This window comes from Zingiber officinale, chromosome 1A (assembly GCF_018446385.1).
Source record: "Zingiber officinale cultivar Zhangliang chromosome 1A, Zo_v1.1, whole genome shotgun sequence".
NCBI lineage: Eukaryota > Viridiplantae > Streptophyta > Magnoliopsida > Zingiberales > Zingiberaceae > Zingiber > Zingiber officinale.
The window spans coordinates 103010298-103033742 of record NC_055987.1 but is presented as its reverse complement, the minus strand read 5'-3'; the positions used below and the strand labels follow the sequence as shown (position 1 = coordinate 103033742).

General features: G+C 40.5%; 1 protein-coding gene across 1 annotated transcript; it reads left to right on the top strand.

Moving 5' to 3' along the window:
• Nucleotides 1-12526: 12526 nt before the first annotated feature.
• LOC122027924 (formamidase-like) lies at nucleotides 12527-15175 on the top strand. Its single transcript, XM_042586943.1, has 7 exons — nucleotides 12527-12800; nucleotides 12905-13142; nucleotides 13214-13404; nucleotides 13797-14032; nucleotides 14231-14474; nucleotides 14553-14660; nucleotides 14933-15175. The coding sequence occupies exons 1-7, from the start codon at nucleotides 12582-12584 to the stop codon at nucleotides 15056-15058; spliced, it is 1362 nt and encodes a 453-aa protein (XP_042442877.1). The 5' UTR covers nucleotides 12527-12581; the 3' UTR covers nucleotides 15059-15175.
• The last annotated feature ends 8270 nt before the right edge of the window (nucleotides 15176-23445 follow it).

The following is a 23445-nucleotide window of genomic DNA, read 5'->3' as shown; positions in this document are numbered from 1 at the left end:
ACATTGGGGGAGAATGTAGGGTTAGGGTTAATGAAGGGTATGGGACCTTCATTATCGTGTTGGTCACAACGAGTGAAGTTGTGAACAACGATGAGCAACTCTTCAGGGGGAGAGTTTTCAACAATGGGGCATTTGTTGAAGAGTGCCCAAAATTGAGGCACGGGTTGATGTGTGCTCAAAGATGGTTTGATGTGTGCCAATAGGGGGAGAATGAAAGGGAGTAAGTTAGGCTTTCATTACCTAGAGGGAGTTTGCCCTCTTAGGGGGAGAATGAAGGGCTTAACTTATGTATTCATTACCTAGTGGTATGAAGAAGGTTTAGGCTATGGGATTAGCCTAACTTACATATGGTATTATAAGTGATAGTGTTGGTATTGTCAAATATCAAAAAGGGGGAGATTGTTGGTGCAACATCCCTCAGGTCAAGGTTGACCTGGTTGACCAAGCTTGAGTCTTGGTTTGGGTTTCGATGTTTGACAATGCAAGGTTGATTGAAGAAGAGTCAAGTAGGTCAAGGATGACCGGATACTTGACTGGGAAGTCCTAGTGAGTGAAGCTAGGCAGGAGGAAAATCCTGGTGAGTGAAGCCAGGTGAGAGACCTAGTGAGTGAAGCTAGGCAATTGGGAAAGTCCTGGTGAGTGAAGCCAGGCAAGAGAAATCCAAATGGGTCAAGGTTGACCAGACATTTGGTGAGAATCCAAGTAGGTCAAAGGGATTGACCGGATACTTGGCACGAGAAAGAAAAGTCCAAGTAGGTCAGAGGGACTGACCGGATACTTGGCAAGAAGAGAAAAGTCCAAGTGGGTCAAAGGGATTGACCAGACACTTGGTGAGAGAGTTCTAGCCGGTCAAGGGTGACCGGATGCTAGGTCTTATGTACCAACAAGTCATGGTTGACTAGATGTTGGTTTAGGGGGCTTTAGACTTGGTTTTGGACAAAAACCAAGGTTTGGATTGATCCGTGGATTGATCCAGCAGGTTTGGATTGATCCGTGGATTGATCCAGCAGGTTTGGATTGATCCGTGGATCGATCCAGCAGATCTGGATCGATCAGTGGATCTATCCAGAAGATCCGGATCGATCCGCCGATCGATCCGGTGAGTCCCCGCGAATAGAACCCCTCTGGATCGATCCGTGGATCGATCCAGAGGTCCCAATCGATCAGTGGATCGATTGGGACGCCGTCATCGATTGGATCGATCCGTGGATCGATCCAGGCATTTTTCCAGAGCACAGAGGCGCTCTGGATCGATCCGTGGATCGATCCAAAGCCTCCCCGATCGATTGGGAGCAATCCAATCGATTGGGATTCGACCGTTGGCGTCGTTTATAGCTGTTGGCGTGCGATTCCTTCAGCATCTCTTCACCGATTCATTTTCAGATCTTCACCAGCTCCTCCACAACTCTTCTCAAGCTCGAGATCGCCAGTTCTTGAAGGTTCTTGGAGGCTCTTCCAAGTCAAGAGGCGGATCAAAGCAAGAAGAAGAAACTAGGGTTAGGGTTTGTGCACTCATTGTAAGCTTGTAAGCTTGTATTTCTTTACTACCCTTTCTTCTTCTTGTATTGAGTCTTGTAGGGCTTCTCCGCCCTTGGTAGTTACCATAAAGGAGAGTTTCATTAGTGGAGGGTGCGTGCGTTGTGTGGATCCTTGGATTAGTCACCTCCCTTGGAGGTGGATACCAAGTAAAATCCAAGTGTTAGCGTATTTGTATTTGTTTCTTTGTATTTCCGCTGTGCATCCTTGAAGAAACAAGCAACGCCGAGCAACGAGAACACGAAGAGCTATTCACCCCCCCTCTAGCTACTTTTCGGTCCTAACATCCGCTACCTCTGAAATATTGATGAGCGCCTTCTCCTATGGTTTAGTAGAAGGGGAGTTCTTCTGAGCCCTCATTCAAGAGCCTATGAAGCGCTTTGATGAGATGCTAGGGAAGGCCGCTAGTTATATCAATGTAGAAGAAGCCCAGGAGGCTCAGCGGAAAACGGACAAAGCGCCTGTTCCCGCCAACAAATCGGAGAAGAGGCCACCCCAATCGTCAGCTCAACCTCTTCCATGTGCTCAGGACGCTTGACTAGGATTCCCTCCCAGACAGGACTCCTGGATAGCTCAAAGGTAAAAGATATCCAAGCCCCATGACCCGATCAGTGGGGGCCTTGCTATTACACTTGCAACAGGGCCCACACTCATGCCACTGGGGATTGCTTCTAGTTCGCCCATGATTCACGGCGCGTTGCTGAATTAGGCTTGCCTCCACCCATCCTCGGAATCAGAGTAAGGTTAAAATTTGAATAAAGTCATATGTAATGCACTTTGTGATAGCAGGAACATTAGGCTAAGTCCCCTAGCCCAACTCCGTTCGAGCCACAAGTGCTGCCCTTCCAAGTCAATTCCCGATCATGCTTCCAAGTCAATTCCCGATCAAGCTGTTGGTTGCTACTCAGAAAACCTAATGGTTCCACTGTACAAAAATTTTGTACAAAGGTCTGAACCTTTTCCTAGCTACCATGTGTTCTTTTAAATTAAACTCGGATCGCCTGCGGAACTTAACACGTTTGATCCTAAGTTTAATTTATTTGTTCTTTTAGGTTTAGACTTGGATCTCCTGCGGAACTTAACACGTTCGATCCAAATCACCTAACTACCATGCGTTCTTTTTCATCAAGCCTTGCTTTGAAAGTTTCCACCTTCCTGTCTATCCATCTTTTCCTATTGTAGACCTATTTTTACCCAATGGCTTTTACACCATCTGGTGGTTCTACAAGCTTCCAGATTTACACATATTCTAATTTTGTATTCATTGCTCTTTGCCAAGATGCTGTTATCTTGGAGTGCTTTATCATATGTCTGGGATCAGGCTTATGTTCATTTGGGATCAAGTCCAAAGACTTTCCCAAAACATGAATCTCTTAGGTTGCTTGACAACCCTCCCACTATGATGAGGCACTGTCTGTAATTGTGTATCATTTATGATACGTGTTGTAGTTTCTTGTGATATTTCATCTTGTACAGTTGGTACTAGATTAGACATGTCCTTTATTATTTCCTTAAGAACAAATTTACTTATGGGCATGTGGTTTATTACATAGTCCTTTTCTAAAAATCGGTCATTGATGCTAACAATGACCTTCTGATTTTTAAGACTATAAACCTACTTTCATTTCTCTAGGATAACCCATAAACAAGTGAATTCCTGTCCAACTTTATCAGTGTCTCACATGTGCTAGACCATCCAAATCCGAATATGCTTCAGACTAGACTTACACCCAATCTGCAATTCTATAGGAGTAGAGAGTTTTGACTTAAAAGGTACTATGTTCACTTCCGTTTCCAGTGTATATCCTTAAAACAAATTTGGTAATAACTCATTATCGATCTAATTATTTCATAAGAGCCTTATACCTTCTTTCTACTACACCATTCTGTTGGGGTGTACCAGGTGCAGTTAGTTGGGATTGAATCCCTACTTTTGATAAGTAACTCCTAAATTGTCCCAAGAGGTACTTGCCACTACGATCTTACCATAGTGACTTGATACTTTTACTTTAACGTTTCTCCGCATCAACCTTGTACTCTTTGAACTAATCAAAGTACTTAGTCTTGCGGCACATTAAGTAAATGTATTTGTATCTTGAATAGTTGTCTATAAAATAGACGAAATATTCGATACTACCTCTTGCCTGGATAGTCATAGGATCACACAAATCAGAATGAACCAATTCCAACATATCTTTGGCTCCATACCCCTTAGACTTAAAAGCTTCTTGGTTATTTTTCTTTCCAAGTAAGACTCGCAGGTTGGAAAGATTTCCACTACTAATGAACCCAAAAGTTCATCAACTACCAATGAATCCTACTCAAGTTAATATAACCTAACCTTTGATGCTAAAGATATAATTAGTTCATTTTCGAAGGTTGCTTTCTCTTAAAGTTAGAAGATGTGTTACTAATTTCCATTTGTTGCATCGTGGGAGTTATTGGATTATAAATTGTCAACCAACATACCGGAATAGATAACTTCCCTATTTTTCTTGATAACAACTTTGTTATCAAAATAGACACAATATCTATTCTATAATAGTTTAGAAACTGAAATCAGGTTCTTTCTAAACTTAGTATGTAAAGACAATTTCCATATTTTATTCCTATTAGAGAATAACCTCTCCCACTGCAACAACTGCTACTTTTGTAGTAGTGCCCATGTGGACGGTGTTTTTATTTTCATTTAGTTGTTGGGTTTCCTGGAACCCTGCAATGAATTGCAGACATGATTAATGACATCTGTATCTACACTCCAAGTTCTGGTAGATAACACCACTAGACATGTTTCAACTAATGAATTAAATACACCTAAATTATTCTTAGTTCTAAGAAGACAGTCTACCTTAATGTCCAAGTCCTATTTCCAATTATTACAATTTGGACTACTAAGTCTTTTTTATAGTATAACAACTAGGGGATTGACAAACATTTTAAATCCTAAGAGTCACAAAAATATTTGGTCAAGATCAACTCCTTAAAATTTCCATGAATTTTGTATGCCACGATAGTGTGGATGTATACAAAATCAAGGAGGAGATTTTATCCATTAATTTTATTATCTCATCAACTTTAATTTATGACGAATAAAATTATTAGTTAATCTGTCTTCGATCAAATATTTGGTCAAAACTTTTGAATTTAAAATAACATTGATTCCTCAAACAATATTATTTAAATTCACCAACACCTCAAACACCGTGAATTTTGCATGTCACGATAGTGTGGACGTATACAAAATTTAAACATTTGTAAGAGGAGGGTTTTACCCATTAATTATCTTGTCAATAAATCTTTATGACAAAATAAAATTACCTCAAACACCATGAATTTTGTATGCCACGATAGTGTGGACGTATACAAAATCAAACATTTGTAAGAGGAGTTTTTAATTTTATTATCTTGTCAACCTATTTATTTGACAAATTAATAGTTGGTTTTCTTCGGTCACACAAATAATAGCAGTGACTCCGATGGGGAGGATTCTATTAGACGTGCCTAAGTGTATACCATTACTTGACACTAAGTCCATTAATAAGATTGTGCCCCTTCCGATGGGGAAGATCACACGCTCTTAATTAACTTCCTATAGTCATCTAAAATGGAAGTTTAATATAGTGATCCGCAAACAAGCTCATTCGATATGGAGGAAGACACTCAGAGTCAATGCGCAAGCTTGTTGCATCACTTATAAACCAGTAATGGAGACCGTGGAATTTATTTTAAAAATAAATCTCTCTCCCACTTAGTTATTTAAAGTGAGAAATTTTGACTATGCTAGCCTACTTAACATGCATACTAACAAGCACACACAGCACAACATAAAAAGCAATAAATAGAAAAACTAATTTTCAACTATTATGGCTTTTATCTATTGCTGTCCTCCGTGTGTCACCAACCCTAGCTGCTGCCATCTTTGGCCACCGCCACCGAGTCTAGTTGTCGCATCCATCTTGCTCCTTGTTCCGCTGTGCCTCTGGTCCTCAAAAGGTTCCACGCCTTGCAAGATTCAATCCGCGACATAAATAGAATTTTACATTTTTTGATCCTATATTCCTCGAAGGAATGTACATGTAAACTAGATCGAACATAAAATAAAATTTATATCCATCGATCCTATATTCCATAAAAGGAACGTACATGTAACTAGATCAAAAAATAAAATCCTAATAAAACTAAATACAGCTCCTGCTGTATTTTATAATACAATCATGCACACACAATAAAATGCCCTTGACATGTCCAAGGGTCCAATCACACACACAATATCTATAAGCCATAATAGTTGGATCCTGCATCCACAACACATCCTACTATTATCTTGCCTAAAATATGTATGACATGTGCATAATTAAACTAATACCAAATACACAGAGGCAAAACCCTAGTTCTGATACCAATTGTTGGTTGCTACTCAGAAAACCTAATGGTTCCACTGTACAAAAATTTTGTACAAAGGTCTGAACCTTTTCCTAACTACCATGTGTTCTTTTAAATTAAACTCGGATCGCCTGCGGAACTTAACACGTTTGATCCTAAGTTTAATTTATTTGTTCTTTTAGGTTTAGACTTGGATCTCCTGCGGAACTTAACACGTTCGATCCAAATCACCTAGGTTATTAATTCCATTAAATATTAATTTTCAAAATTGGCTTCCAGAACTGCATGGCGAGGCACATGACCTTCTTGGATATGAGAATAACCACCACCGCCTAGACAAAGTCTTTTAAGGAAAGCTAATATTTAATTTCCTTAAATAACTTTAGGTCAACCAAAAGGAAAAATCAAATCACAAGGAAAAGAAAAATAAAAGAACACAACATCGAAAACTAATTTGAAATACTAGAATCGCATGTCTCTTGTATTTGGTATTATTACAAAGAAATTAAATAAAACTAGTATGATGCGGAAATTAAATACTAGTATACCTTTTCCTTTGTAAGTAAAAACATCTAGGTCTTCTACCGTATTCCTCTTCTAACCTCGGACATTGTGTGGGCAATGATCTTCCGAGATGAGAACCACCAAGGCACCTTCTTCTTCCTTCCTTCAAGTTTTGGCCAAGCAAAAACTTCCAAAGGATGAAGAACTTTTTCCACCAACCAAGCTCCAAGGGATGCTAGAAAAGAGGCTTCTTTTCTCTCCTTCTTCTCCTTCTTAGATCCGGCCACCAAAGCTATCTCCACCAAGAGAAGGTTTTGGCCACACAAAGGAGAGGAGAGGAAAAGGAGAGGCCGGCCACACCCAAAGAGAAAAGAGAGGAAAAATAGAATAGAGTCGTTCACCCTTGAAGGCACCTCTACCCCCTCTTTTATAATCCTTGGTCTTAGCAAATAAGGAAATTTTAATAAAAACTTCCTTAATTCTTTTGCCATGAAAAGGAAAATTTAATTAATTAAAAATCAATTTTCTTTTCTCAATTTATATGGCTGGCCACCACAAGCTATAAACAAGGAGAGTTTTAATTAATTAAAACTTCCTAATTTGTCTCCAGAAATTTATAAAAATTTCTCTAATAATTTTAATCCCTTCATGGTTAGTAAAAAGGAAATTTTATAAATTAAAATCTTTCTTTTAAACATGTGGATAAAAAGAAAGTTATCTCTAAAAATTAAAATCTCTTTTAATCTACAAATAAGGAAAGATATCAAATCTTTTCTTAATCTCTTGTAGAAACTTATAAAAGAGAATATTTAATTTTTAAACTCTCTTTTAAAACATGAACATGGTTAAAAAGGAAAGTTTTCTTAAAATTTAAAATCCACCTTTTAATCAACAAATAAGGAAAGATTTCAAATTTTAAACTCTCTTTTAAACATGTAGATGATTTACAAATAAGGAAAGTTTTTACCAAAAATTAAAATCATCCTTTTAATCTACAAATAAGGAAAGAGATTAATCGCTTCTCTTAATCTTTTGTAGAAAGCTATAAAAGGAAATTTTTAATTTTTTAAACTCTCTTTTAAAACCATGATATCCACATAAGAAATAATTTTAATAAAAATTCTTTTTAATATTCTAGTGGCCGACCACCTAAGCTTGGGACCCAAGCTTTGGCCGGCCACCAACTTGGCTCATCCACTTGGTCTTGGCCGGCCCTAGCTTGGGTTCCAAGCTAGCTTGGCCGGCCCCATTGGATGGGTAAGAAGGTGAGTATGTGGTGGGTATAAATCTCTATATACAAGAGGCTACGATAGGGACCGAGAGGAGGAATTGGTTTTGGTCTCCCGATGAAATTAAACTTCCCGTGTTCGCCCCGAACACACAACTTAATTTCATCAATAATAATTCATTCCACTAAAGAACTATTATTGAACTACCGCACCAATTCCAAATTACATTTTGGGCTCCTTCTTATATGAGTGTGTTAATCTCCCTGTGTTTAAGATGTCAAATGTCCACTAATTAAGTGAGTTACTGACAACTCATTTAATTAATATCTTAGTCCAAGAGTAGTACCACTCAACCTTATCGTCATGTCGGACTAAGTCCACTTGCAGGGTTTAACATGACAATCCTTATGAGCTCCTCTTGGGGACATTCTCAACCTAGATTACTAGGACACAGTTTCCTTCTATAATCAACAACACACACTATAAGTGATATCAGTTCCCAACTTATCGGGCTTATTGATTTATCGAACTAAATCTCACCCATTGATAAATTAAAGAAATAAATATCAAATATATGTGCTTGTAATTATATTAAGATTAAGAGCACACACTTCCATAATAACTGAGGTCTTTGTTCCTTTATAAAGTCAGTATAAAAGAAACGACCTCTAATGGTCCTACTCAATATACTCTAAGTGTATTAGTGTAATTATATAGTTAAGATAAACTAATACCTAATTACACTACGACCTTCCAATGGTTTGTTCCTTTCCATCTTGGTCGTGAGCTACTATTTATAATTTATAAGGTACTGATAACATGATCTTCTGTGTGTGACATCACACACCATGTTATCTACAATATAAATTAATTGAATAACTACATTTATCATAAATGTAGACATTTGACCAATGTGATTCTTATTTCTAGATAAATGTTTATACCAAAAGCTAGGCTTTTAGTATACATCCTAACACAAGCTTCCAGATCAATTCCCGATCAGGCTAACAGACCAATTCCCGATTAGGCTTCCAGACCAATTACCGATCATCCTTCCAAACCAATTCCTGGTCGAGATTCCAGACTCTCGCCCCAGTGCGAGTTATAAGTGAGCATGCTCTCACACCTCTGGACTCTCGCTCCAGTGCGAGTTATAAGTGAGCCTACTCTCATGACCAACGACCTCTCGGTCGGGATTTCAGACTCTCGCCCCGCGCGAGTTATAAGTGAGCATGCTCTCACACCTCCAAACTCTTGCCCCAGTGCTAGTTATAAGTGAGCCTGCTCCATAGCCAACGACCTCTCGGTCAGGATTCCAGACTCTCGCCCTAGCGCGAGTTATAAGTGAGCATGCTTTCACGCCTTCAGACTCTCACCCCAACGCGAGTTATAAGTGATCCTGCTCTCATGACTAACGACCTCTCGGTCAGGATTCCAGATTCTCGCCCCAACGCAAGTTATAAATGAGTATGCTCTCACACCTCCAGACTCTCACCCCAACATGAGTTATAAGTAAACCTGCTCTCACGACCAACGACCACTCGGTCGGGATTCCAGACTCTCGCCCCGACGCGACTTATAAGTGAGTCTGGTCTCACGACCAACGACCTCTCAGTCGGGATTCCAGACTCTCGACCCACGCGAGTTATAAGTAAGCATGCTCTCACGCCTCTAGACTCTCGCCCCAGTGTGAGTTATAAGTGAGCATACTCTCATGACCAACAACCTCTTGGTCGGGATTCTAGACTCTCGCCCCGCGTGAGTTATAAGTGAGCATGCTCTCACGCCTCCAGACTCTAGCCCCGAGTGAGTTATAAGTGAGTCTGCTTTCACGATCAAAGACCTCTCAGTCGGGATTCCAGACTCTCACCCCAGTGCGAGTTATAACTGAGCTTGCTCTCATGACCAATGACCTCTCAATCGGGATTTCAAACTCTCGCGGGGCGAGAGTTATAACTGAGCATGCTCTCACGCCTCCAGACTCTCGCCCAGCGTGAGTTATAAGTGAGCATGCTCTCATAACCAACGACCTCTTGATCGGGATTCCAAACTCTTGCCCCAGTGTGAGTTATAAGTGAGTATGCTCTCATGCCTCCAGATTCTCACCCCAGCGCAAGTTATAAGTGAGCATACTCTCACGACCAACGACCTCTCGGTCGGGATTTCAAATTCTCGCCCCAGCACGAGTTATAAGTGAGCATGCTCTTACGACCAACGACCTCTCGATCGGGATTCCACTCTCGCCCCAGCGTGAGTTATAAGTGACATGCTCTCGCACCTCCAGACTTTCACCCCAGCGCGAGTTATAAGTGAACCTACTCTCATGACCAACGACCTCTCGGTCAGGATTCCAGACTCTCGCCCTGCGTGACTTATAAGTGAGCATTCTCTCACGCCTCCAGACTCTCCTCCCAGTGAGAGTTATAAGTGAGCCTGCTCTCACGACCAACGACCTCTTGGTCGAGATTCCAGACTCTCACCCCAGCGCGATTTATAAGTGAGCATGCTCTCACGTCTCTAGACTCTCGCCCTAGCGTGAGTTATAAGTGAGCTTGCTCTCACGACCAACGACTTCTCGGTCGGGATTTCAGACTCTCGCCCTAGCACGAGTTATAAGCAAACATACTCCTGCACCTAATAACTCGTGAGTCAGCTTTCTACACTCTTGTTCCCAGACGGGTGATCAGCAAGCAGAGCCTTCACTAACACCCCTTCATGGTCTGCATAAAGTAAGAAAGTGCCAGGGAGGAAAAGAAAAAAGAAGCATGAACAAAGACCAAAACTCAACTAGATTTGTATTTATTTGATAAAGTATAGGGGACACCCCTCAAAATCTCAATTTTACATTAGCGTTCTCTTCTAGTATCAGTAGCCGGTCGGCACCTCGGGCAAAAGTGTTCCGCTTGACCTGCCTGCTCTAAATAAGCTCACGCCTGAATCAGCTCTGCCTTGATGGACTGAATAATGCGATGTTGCTGAGCAAGGGTCTCGTCTTTAAGCCGGTTTTCTTCTTGAAGAAGGACTATGGAAGAGGCGTGTTTCTCTTTCAAATAGATCAAAAATTGGGCTTGGCTCTCCAAGTTTGAATAAGCTTTCTGTTTCAACGCTGCTTTAGCCCGGGCCCGAGATTTAGCGGCTAACCAAAGTTCCTCAATTTCTCGACGAAGAGAAGATTAAAGATCTTTATCCTACGTCATCTTGGCTAAGGTCGTACCCCTTTGGGTAAGTAGTTGAGTCATCTGATCCAATTGTTGACGGACACACTACAGTTCATTCGACTCAGAATTCACATCCATAGGTAAGGGACATCACCAGAAGAAAAGTACGACTATATGGATGGTGATTGACCTCCTTTTAAACAAGAGGAGAAGGGGAAAGTAACTTATGCAAAAGTTAAAATGACCCTTTTTCCTAGGTTGATTGGGTAGTTAAACAGGTTATACGATCGAGGATCTGGGAAAAGGAGCAACATTTAAGGTTATAATGGTGAAATAAATGAAATCAGGATTTGATTCTAGTCAGTCAGACCTAAGCCTCCTTCGACTAGACTTGGGGGGAGGCTTGTGATACGGTGCATAATGGTAGGGCCCGACCAATGGAAGTCAAGGAGACGTGGCAGTCAGAAGTCAAGGGGACGTGACAGTCGATAGTTAGGAGGACGTGACAGTCAGCAGTTAGGAAAAGAAGAGGTAGGACCACCTAGTGTCATCAGCCGCATGATACCCGATAGGGTTCTTACAGATCAGGATCCCAGATCTGAATCAGGGTGTACAATCGGGGTGATGCTTGACCTGCTCCGATTGGTCGAGTTTTCACAGCTCGGTTATATCCAGGTCTGGTTCTCTTAGTAGGTCAACTCACGGTTAGCTCTTGAGCGATCTCACCGCAGCTCTCCCTGCCCCTCAAGACTCAAGCTAGGAGTCATGCCTAATAGATCATCTCGAGTTGCCCCTAATCATACCTGGCCGGGACAGGAAGTGCTAGGCGACAATAAGGTTAGGGAATCCTAACTGCATGTCAGAGAATAACTGCTATATGTCAGGGAATATTCCAAGGGTCGGCTATCATCTGCGAGTGAAATCTTCTTCAGTCCCATAGAATGGTGTCATGTGCCCTCCATCACCCTACAAGGGCTGACACCTGACATTCTCTGACATTGGTAAGGCTCCAGAGGTACGCACGGTCATATAAAAAAGGAGATCCTCTCCCTTGAATAGATACGCGCACTTCTGCTTTCGTCCTCTACTGTTCTTTTTTTTTCCTTCGTGCACCTTTTTTTTAGGGAAAAAAGTACCTGACTTGAGCGTCGAAAGGCCTACTCCGGGGACTTTTTCCTTGATTTATGGCCTCTAACGTTCCGTGTACTTATCTAAATGCACGCAAAACTCAAGTGTCACCTGCTTAGTTACCGTCGTCCGTCAATGTCACGTAGGGGTCCGTTCTCGGGGGCACATATGATAAGGATGTCATAGCCACTTTTCCGTCAACATCAACGATAACTCATCCGACCTTTATATGAGGATCAGTTTTAATAATAAATACAAAAAGATTCTAATAAAATGTAGTGCTCTCTTAATTTTCATACTAATTATAATGAATTACTTTGTAAGCATTGCATTTGCATGAACATTTTCTTTCAACCACTGAATCACAAAATTAGCAATTTTTTTCATTTAACACATAATTTTATTAATTTCATAGCTGAACAGACCGGAAATGATTAAAACTGAGGAGGAAAAATCAAGAAATGGAATCATTTTATATATATATATATATATCCACCACCACAAATAGTTGGACATTCTTGTCATCATCTGACAAATGAAACAGAACAAAAGTTAAGCTGGCCCTTAAAAGAGACAACTGAAAAATCCACACCTTGTTCTATCATCAACCACATTGTAAAGCTTGGAGAATCCATTTCCAGCCATGGCTCCTCTAACTCCAAGAATTGTAGTGCCCATAGATGTGAAGAAGAGGCCTTGGGACCAAAAACTTCCCCTGCACAACCGCTGGCACCCCGACATACCTCCCGTCGCTGATGTCATCGAGGGGGAGCTCTTCCGTGTCGAGATGGTCGACTGGACTGGAGGTCGGATTGGTGATAACTACTCTGCCGAAGACATAAAGACCATCGATACAACAATTGTGAGTTGCATGTGTGCCTTAATTCATTACTGAACGAATTGGATCTGATCAGTATCATACTTGGTAGTTTATATAGTTGACATTGATACTTATACCTTTCACAGACTCATTATCTCAGTGGCCCTCTGAGAGTTCTCGATGCAAAAGGGGTGCCTGCGAAGCCGGGTGACCTTCTAGTGGTTGAGATATGCAACTTGGGTCCCCTTCCTGGTGATGAATGGGGTTATACTGCCACATTCGATAGAGAGAATGGTGGAGGGTTTTTAACAGATCACTTTCCTTGTGCTACTAAAGCCATTTGGTACTTTGAAGGAATATATGCATACTCTCCTAACATACCAGGTGCCATGGTGTGTAACTCTTCAGACTTTTCGACATTTCGATCCTCTTAATGAGGTTAATTCGGCTTGTAGGTGTTAGATTCCCTGGTCTGACTCACCCGGGGATAGTTGGAACAGCACCTTCCGTAGAACTTCTACAGATATGGAATGAAAGGGAAAAGAAACTGGCAGAAACTGACGTCAGATTGCTGAAATTATGTGATGTTGTGCACCAAAGACCGCTCGCGAACTTACCGACAGCAAAGAATTGCCTCCTTGGAAAGGTAAAATGCTACAAAGAATCTGTTAAGTATAAGCACCACATCCTTGTCCATTTTAGACTTTGAGAACTAGAAGCATGGCACAGCTTGAGAAATTACATGGTGCAGCCCAGTGCTGCTATGGTACTGTCCATGTAGAAGTTGCCTCATGCCGGCATGTCTAGAAACATGAGGAATCGGCGAGATTCCTTGAAACTGTATGTATGAAAAACTCTCAACAATTGATAAGGTATAGCAAGTAACCTGTATGGTTTAGTCTGATTATCCAGAGGCCTAGCTATCAGTTTAAACATATGCAGTAGAAAAGAATGTTTTCTCTGCATTTCAAGTGAAACTTGATGTGTGTTAAAGAAACTCAGTTTCTCTTATGTAAATTTGATTTGTCGATATTGTAGATAAAAGAAGGAACCCCTGAATGGGGGAAGATTGCAAATGAGGCTGCAAGGACGATTCCTGGAAGGGAAAACGGCGGAAATTGTGACATCAAAAATTTAAGTAGAGGTTCAAAAGTATATCTTCCAGTGTTTGTGGAAGGAGCAAATCTTAGTACTGGCGATATGCATTTTTCCCAAGGAGATGGTGAAGTCTCATTCTGTGGAGCAATAGAAATGAGTGGATTCCTAGAACTCAAGTAACTTCTCAAAATCTCAGTTCCATGTTTGTTTATATCCATCCTAATGTGTCTAGATTTATAATGATTATTATTTTTAGGAATATGACATTAGTTTTCTCTAGACAAACAATCAACTACATCTCAAAAACTCAAAATATAAAAGTAAATCAATTCCTAATTTGCATCATGCTCAATAATCATCTACTTGAAAAACAGGTGTGAGATCATAAGGGGTGGAATGAGAGAATACCTTACACCAATGGGTCCAACACCTCTCCATGTAAACCCAATCTTTGAGATAGGGCCAGTAGAACCAAGATTTTCAGAATGGTTAGTCTTTGAAGGAATCAGTGTGGATGAGGCAGGGAGGCAGCACTTCCTTGATGCAACTGTAGCCTACAAGCATGCTGTCCTTAACGCCATCGACTACCTTTCGAGATTCGGGTACTCCAAAGAACAGGTCTGAAAGATTTTATCACACTTATCCCAACTCATTGGTATTGCAGTGACTATGAACTAATGTATATACACAATGCAGGTCTATTTGCTACTCTCATGCTGTCCTTGCGAAGGAAGGATATCAGGAATAGTAGACGCTCCGAATGCTGTGGCAACTCTTGCTATTCCTACATCCATATTCGACCAGGTTGACAGTTGAATTCTACGACTAACCAACCCTATTCAGTTCCTTCGATCCTATGCAAATCTAAAATTCTGAGAAATATTATTCTTTGTAACATGATACTCCAGTTCCACTTCACCTTATACTTCTATGAAACACAATTTCTAAAGAGCTTCCCTTAAAGAAGTCTGAAGTATCATTTTTTATTCAAGCATAACATTATCATGTCTGATTCTACTCTAAACCTTAATGTTGTGTTATCTTTTCTGCATGTTGGCAATGTAATGGGAATGAAGGACATCAGACCAAAATCTGGGAAAGTGCCAAGAGGGCCTCAAGTGGTGAAGAGACTCCCAGACGTTCTGAGGTGCACATACGATGGAGCTCTGCCTATAACGCAAAACCCATGCATGGATTCGTGAATTCTGCCAGGATTCTGGTGCTTCTTGTTTGCTGGATTATAAATTATCCTTAATCAGTGTATCGACTATTTTACTTATCAGGAATGTTATAAATGGTCTTGAATATGTTGTCTTAAACTTCCCCTACTGAACTTGATATGGAATATAACGAGCAGATCCAGAAGATGATATGACAGTCAAAATCAAGATGATGTGGCGGTCAAAGTTAATGGAGAAGAGCAACTCCCCACTTGGCTCTGATTGTTTGCCTAGCGGTAAGGCTCGTTGGACCGGCCTGGTCGGATTCCGAGCTGTGCAGAAAAAGGTCGACCGGTCTTTAAGCCGGTCGAACATAAAGGGTTTAGTGCTTTACTAACTAAAAAGACAGTGTCTAGTTGTTCAATGGCCGATCAAATTTAAGGATGACTATCTTTACAGGCCGGTCAGAATGACCGATCTACCTCACAATCGATCAACCATAGGTATGATCAAGGGAAAGGTTGAACTCCTTACTCCGAACAAGCCTCTCTGCCCATGCTCGGTCGACCTGATTACCAGTCAGTCCTAAAGGTTTACACACGATGATATGTCTGTGTATCCATTCAATAATAAGAAAGGACGAGTTTATATGACTCTATACCATGCGCCCGACCGGACAAAAGGCCGACGAGGCCTAAGGCACCTCGGCTTAGAAAATCGACCAAATCTCTCAGAACATAGCTTCATTTCTCTAGGTGGCCTATTATACACTAGCCGGACAAAAGGTCGACCGAGCTTGCGGTACTTATTTTCATATTACTTCCCAGATGGACTTCCAGTACATTGGGGGCATTATATTATTTCCTAAACGGTTTTCTAACGAGACCTTGAATATATAACAAAGCAGCTTAATGCAAGGACATGCATAAAAACGGCCAGCTTTATGGGCCGGTCGGGATATACTCAGTCGATAATATGAGCAGAGAATCCTAACAATCTGTCAGAATAACAACTATATGCCACAAAATATTCTTCTAGAACTTTTTTCAAGGATCATCATGTCTCTCATCAGCAAACCACTTATAACACCATATTCCTTCAACAACCTTAGCAACAACATAAGCTATAAATAATAAAAGAGATATACATGTGGGTAAATGGAAGATTCCACAGGCAATTATTGCACATTGCTTAGGTTGTATACTCTTCTTTACTTAACAACCTCTGACACACTTTACCACCTCATGATTGTGGAGGTTATGAGAGTAGTATATAAATGGGGAGTCCCCTCCATTGGCAAGGTACGTTCTCTGAACATCTGCAACTTACTCTCTCGCGCACGTTCTCTACTGTTCTTCATTCGTCCGTCTGGACTTGTAATGATTTGAGCGTTGGAGGGCCTTTGCCAGGGGCTTCCCCTAGTTTATAAGCACTGACGTTTTGTTGGCTAGTCTCCATATGTGCGGGATTGAAAGGAAACTTTTCCGTGGAGTAAAGTCTTCTACCAGTCAACGATTAAGCCACCGTGCCCAATGTGTCATCTTTGCAGTTTTTAGATAGGATCAAATTTGACGCTGTCTATGGGAAGTTTCACCTGAATTTGAAGATCAGAGATGGAAGAAGCTGTACAACTCGCCACCGTCACCTTAACGCAAGAACATCTAGACATGCTAATTAACGCCTAAGCACAAAAATTATCACAACAGCAACAAGAAGCAGCTACTGGTGGTACTCTGCCGCCACCCAATCCTGTCGCATTGATAACAACCCATCAGAGGGAGAGAGGAGCTAAGGAGGAAAGCCTAGCACATTTACCTCCAGTGTCTCACTCACCAATCTGGCACCATCGAGCACTCTTCCGCATGTTGCTCGAGCACATAGGCCAAGAAGGACCACATCAAGAATCCTTTGGAGAAGCACCCATCTGAGAGGGGCACAAAGGAAAAACTCCAGCAACGTGCATCTCTCTCGAGTAGATTAGCACTCCGTTCTCTCAAAGGGTGCTAGAAAACAAGCTGCCAAAACATTATCAATTGTTAGGACTCGTGCGGCCGGCAAGAGGGGCTGAATTGCCCTTCAAAAAGAAAATAAAACCTTTCTTGATCTTTTGAAATATAAAAACACTTGTATAAAAAGAATTGATAAACTAATTTTAAAAAAAAGAGGATACCGATTTTACTTGATTACAATCGGAAAGTTTGTTAATCCAAGACTTTGAAGCACTATTCAAATTCTCCTTTTGTTGTAGGCGAAGAAACCTCTTGCAAGCGTTGGAAGCACACAATCAAAGTAGTAGAATAGTAAAGAAACTTGTGTACAAGTGATTCTAAACTACTAGGATCAGAACTGTATTTATAGCCCTAATCCGAGTGCCTAGAAGAGTTCCGAGAGTCTAGGTGTAGATAAACTTTTATCCACAGTGCAATAGATCGTGACAGCATAGCAAACAATAAGTTTTGTGGTCTAGGCGTCTGGACCAGGTCCAGGCGCCAGGATTGGGCTGAACCAGCCCGCGACCAGGGCTCGCACCCAGGGCACCCTAGCTACCATAGGTGATCCGAGCACTCAACATAGCTCTGGGCGCCTGGACCAAAGTCAACTACCAGTTGACCTTTTGTCCGGGTCTTCTTCTCTGGTTTCGCTCACTTGGGTGATTTCTGTCATCCGGAATAGAGCTCATCCGAACCCATTTTTCGGCCTTCTAGAGCAGTCTTCCGCTCAGGCTTCTTGTTCCTCGGAAACGCCATGTGCCTTATTCTCGTCCGCCAGCATACTCTTCCGTAACGCCTCGTCTCTCGGACGCACCCAGCCTGTCAACTCTCTCCTGTGTCATCCTTCTCGGTAGCTGCATCTTTCGCTCGACTTCCTGTGCTCCTAAGTTCTTGCACACTTAGACACAATGCATCAAACAAACACAAGACCTAACTTACTCGGTTGACTACATCAAAACTACCTCGAGGTACTAACAATCTCCCCTTTTTCTGATGTGCATCAATCCGAGTTAGAGTTAAGGTAAAAGGAATATAGAGGTAATAAAATAACAGTTAAAACTAGAATTTTGCAATTTACAAAATTAACCTCCCCCTAGACTTAAGCTCTCATCTCTCATTCTCCTCCTTTAATCATAGCAAGAATAAAGTCAGGGAGCCCCCGCGGGCTGGATCAACCGGTTAAGGCGTGACATCCTTGCACAATGAGTCGTAGGGTCGAAGGTCCACGGACGCGCACTGGATGAATAATCTGGGCCGACTGTGTTAAATTCCGGAGACACCACGCTTTACCAGGGCCAGCATTCACCGCTGATTTACCTCCTCCTAGGATCCCTGTGGGGCCAGGCCTAGGGGGCTGCTGGGCGGCGGGAGCCGCCTTTTGCACAAAGAATAAAGTCAGGGAAAAATAACATTAGAAAAAAATAACTTGTTACTTTTTCTAAGGGTTAAGGAAATAGAAGTCAAAGAAAAAAAAATTAAAATTTAAAAATCTGAATTTTCTAACAAATCTGAATTTAGAATCATATTTACAAAATTATTTTGTGTAGAATCGTAGTTTTTGCAAGTTAAATTTTAAAATTAATTTTTTATATAAATAAATTTCTAAAATTTTTCTAAGTATTGAGAATAGAATGCACAACAATTGAAAAATTAAAATTTTCAAAGATAAGTTTTCAAGATTTTTTAGCTTTAAAAATAAGGTTTCCGGTAATTACTCCATAGAAAATTTATTATTTATCAAAAATTTACAAAAAAATATGTGTAAATAAATTTTAAGGGATTTATCACTATAAAAAATTTGGATAAGAATTTCAAAAAGAAGGATTATACGAAAATATTTAAAACAGATATGATTCTTTTCGAAAACAAATATTTAAAAATAGTTTTATTAATCTAAAAATTATGTTGATTTTTCTTGTTATTCAAAAGATAACAATAATTCTCTAAAAAATTAGGTTTGTCAAAATAAATATCCAAAATATTTAAATTTTAAATTATGACTTTTCAATAAAAAATTTATAAAATAATTTTTAATAGAAGAAAAATTCTAAAAAATTTAATACTAAGAGATTTTTCATTTTAGCAATAGAAGAAAAAAATTTTAAAGATAAATATTAACAGTAAATATATGAACTTAATTTTGAAAGTGAAATTCATGTTTCTAAACATAAAACATGTATAATCATTTATTTTAGACTAAGCAAGATTTGGGGATACAAAATAAATTTTTACCTACTGAGTTAATAAGAAATTTCTTGGGTACATATTTTTGTGATACTTTTCTAATTTGACCCTTATAATATTTAAGATACCAATTTAGACTTCTATAATTTTTCCAAGTATTTTGATTATCACATTCAATGTTCCTTGATTTTTCAATTTGGTCCTTTAATTTTTTATTCTCATCTTTTAATTTATCATTCATTTCTAAGGGGTATGTATTTACTAAGATTGTTTTTAATTCAAAAACTCCTTTTCCAAATTATTATTTTTCATTTTTAGCTTACATGACGATCTAGTCATAGATTTGATATCTGAATATAATTGGTCAGGGGTAGTAAATATACCTCACTTACCAGATCTGCCCTGAAGTTTGTTTCTTCCTCCTTGCTACAACTTTCTTCTGAGGAGCCTCCCCCTTTGTCTATGCTCTCCTCCTAGTGACTTGCCATTAGTGCAAGTCCAGCGTACTCCTCCAAATCATATTCTGATGACGACTCATCCCAAGTCGCTTTCAGGTTTTGTGCTTTATTGTTGTACTTGTCCTTTCTTGTCGTCCTTCTTCTTCATATTTGTGCAGTCCTCCTTGATGCGTCTTTCTTTATTATAGTTATAGCACCTTATCTTCTTTGCTCTTCTTTTCTTTGCCCTGTACTTGATTAAACTTATTATTTCTAAACAATTTCTTAAATTGTCTTACCATATATGATATTTCATCATCGTCGAAGGAGGTGTCGGTGTCTAATTCGTCCTTCTTGGCTTTTAGAGCAATATTGTTTAATTTTTTCTAGCTACTTCCTGAGAATCTATAAAGCGAGACTTGTGAAGTTCAAAAGTTAAAAATAAATTTTCAAGAGTATATACCTAGAAGTCCTTAGAGATGTAGTGAGCATCTACTAAGGCTGACCACTCTTGAGTTCTAAGAAAAGAGTTAAGTGCGTACCTTAAGGAGTCACGATTTGTTACTTTTTCTCAAAGGTTGTTGAGCTGGGTGATTAGGTCTTTGATCCTTGCATGGAGTTGAGCTACCTTCTCTTCCTTGTTCATCCGAAGGTTGGTCAGTTGGCTTCGGAGGATATCCCGCTTTGCTAGTTTGGCTTTCGAAGTACCTTCATTAAGCTCCAGAAATTTTCCTAGAGATCTTTGGCGGAGTTGTAGTTCCAATCCGATTGACCTCCTGGGGCGGAAGAACATTAAGCAGATGGAACTCTGCTTTTCCATTAGCCACGAAGTTGGCTTGCTCATTCTTCGTCCATGTATACTCTTCTTTCTCGGTTTCGTGCTGATTCATCGGTGCTACAAAGCCGTATTTTATAATTAATATAATTTTGAAGTCAGTTTTGAAGAATACCTCCATGCGCTTCTTCCACGTTGTGAAGTCTCCCTCAAATTTTGGCAAGTAGATACTAGATCCAGCCATTTCTTTTGCTCTGGAGGGCGATTAATCCTTCTGAAGCAAGCCTAGCTCCGATACCACTTGCTAGGGCCCATGCGGCTGATAAGAGAGGATGAATTTCCCTTCAAAAAGCGAAACCTTTCTTGATATTTTGAAATATTAAAGTACTTATGTAAAAAGAATTGATGAACTAATTAAAAGAAAGAGGCCACCGATTTTATTTGATTACAACTGGGAAGGTTGTTAATCCAAGACTTTGAAGAATTAATCAAATTCTCCTTTCATCGTAGGCGAAGAAACCTCTTACAAGCATTGCAAGCACACAATCAAAGTAGTAGAACAATAAAGAAACTCGTGTACAAGTGATTCTGAACTACTGGGATTAGGGCTATATTTATCACCCTGATCCAGGCGCCTAGAAGGATTCCGGATGCTTGGATGTAGATAAACTTTTATCCATGGCGCAACAAATCGCGACAGCGTGGCAAACAATAAGTTTTGTGGTCCGGGCGCTTGGACTAGGTCCGGGCGCCTAGACTGGGCTAAACCAGCTAGCGACCAGGGCTCGCACCCTGGGCAACCTGGCTACACCGAGTGATTTGAGCACCTGAACCAGGTCCGGGCGCCCAGAGTCCGGACGTCTGGAATAGCTCCGGGCACTCAGACCAAAGTCAACTACTAGTTGACTTTTTTATCTGGGTCTTCTACTCTGGTTCCGCTTGCTTGGGTGATTTCGGCCATCCGAAATAAGGCTCATCTGAACCCATTTTCCGGCCTTCTCGAGCAGTCTTCCGCTCCAGCTTCTCCTCCCTTGGAAACGCCCCGCACCTCCTTCTCATCCATCAATGTACTCTTTTGCAGCACCTAGTCCCTCGGATGCACCTAGCCCATCGACTCTTTTCCATGTCGTCCTTCTCACTAGTTGTGTCTTTCGCTTGACTTCCTATGCTATTAAATTCCTGCACATTTAGCCACAAGGCATCAAATAAACATATGACCTAACTTAACTCGGTTGACCACATTAAAACTACCTTGAGGTACTAACATCAATCCCTAGCAATAGGAGAATACTCAGGGTCAACAGATCCTGAGGATCACCTCCTCAAATTCGAGCACGCCGCCCTCCTTCATTGATATACAAACGGTGTAAAGTGTTGAGGGTTCCTCACTACACTCACTAGCTCAACTCAAAGATAGTTCAAGCGATTACCGGCCGAATCCATCTATAATTATAAGGATTTCCACAATGTTTTCCTCTATCACTTCTCCAGTAGTTTCCATTACCACAAGACACCCTTGAGCCTTTTCTCGCTCAAGCAGGGGCCTAAAGAGACGCTTATAGCTTATATCAAAAAATTTAATCAAGTGGCTATGGATGTTCCTATGACCACCACTGAAACTCTGGTGAGTGTCTTCTCCCAAGGCCTCGTCGATAATGATTTCTTCCGCTCCTTTAGTTAGGATACCTCCAAGGAACTTTGATCATCTGTTGGATCGAGCGACCGAATTTATCAATATCGAAGAGTCGCAGGCCACTTGAAGGAAGGAGGTTACCACACCTGCTATAGCTCCAACACCCGAGAGTCGAGCATTACCCGCTCCTCCACCTAGAAGACCCCGAACGAGTCCTCAACCTCATCATCAAGAACCATAGCCCCAGGACGTGCAGCATGTGGAGGCTGAGCGAGAACGATATCCCGATCCCCCTCGAGGAGCTCTGCGACGTTGGTGTACATACCAACAGTCAACCACTAATGACACCCAAGATTCTTATAATCTAGCAAATCGCAAAACAACTGTTAGTTAGAACCCTAGAGTCAATCATTTGATGATTGTATTATGGACTTATTGTATCATATTCTTATATAAATAAAGGCATTTGTTTTTTTTGGTTATTATACTTACTTGTATTGGTACCAAATAAACTAAGTATAATAGCGTCTTTGAGTAGAAGGTTCTCACCTATATCAATCGGTTAGTTGAACCGATAGTAAGATGATATAGGGAAAACTACTCTTAATCATTCCTATTCGAGTATTAACATTCAGGGATAATGTTAATGCAATAAGACTAGCATGTAGGTCAACTCGATGACTTGATCTCACAAGTCATGGATATAGAGATATCAAATTGACACATGGGTATGAATTGGACAATGTATACTGAATGACCCGCCATGAGAAAGTATCATGGATCGTTATATGAGTGTCATATACTTTCTCATGTGGCTATTAGTATGACTACTAGTCCTTAGACCTGAAGTCAGCATGGTTCCCTAAATAAGAAGTTATGTACTTTGGTTTCGTCAAACGTCACCCGTAACTGGGTGGACTATAAAGGCGATTACTGGGTATGTAACGAATTATGCAGAGGGATGTGAGTGATGTAAATGGGATCTATCCCTCCTATATGACGGGAGCGACATCGATATTCTTGATAGAGTGAGACAACAAAGTGCATGGCCATGCCCAAATGAGTCAATATGAGATATTGAGCTCATTTGATTTAGTGAGTCTACTTGGAGTTCAAGATTTAGATTGGTCAGAGGATGACACGTTCTATGCCTCAGATTAATCAATCTAGATATCTAGGATAGAAGGACACTTGTCATATATTGTGAGGAGTCACAATTAGTAGTCACAAGGTGATGTTGGATCTCAACATTCTTGTAACTTGGGTAGTAATGATGTGTTGCTAGATACCGCTCATTACTTATGCTCCTAAATGGGTTTAGGGGCATTGCAAATGTTACAAGAACCTATAGGGTCACACACTAAGGACAATTAGATGGAGATTAGGTTCATATGATGAACTAAGAGAAT

Excerpts from the sequence above, each read along its gene's own strand:
- LOC122027924 (XM_042586943.1), top strand. The coding sequence starts at position 12,582 with ATGGCTCCTCTAACTCCAAGAATTGTAGTGCCCATAGATGTGAAGAAG. Across the intron at positions 13,143-13,213 it reads ATACTCTCCTAACATACCAG|GTGTTAGATTCCCTGGTCTG; the intron begins GTGCCATGGTGT and ends TTCGGCTTGTAG. Across the intron at positions 13,405-13,796 it reads AGAATTGCCTCCTTGGAAAG|ATAAAAGAAGGAACCCCTGA; the intron begins GTAAAATGCTAC and ends TCGATATTGTAG.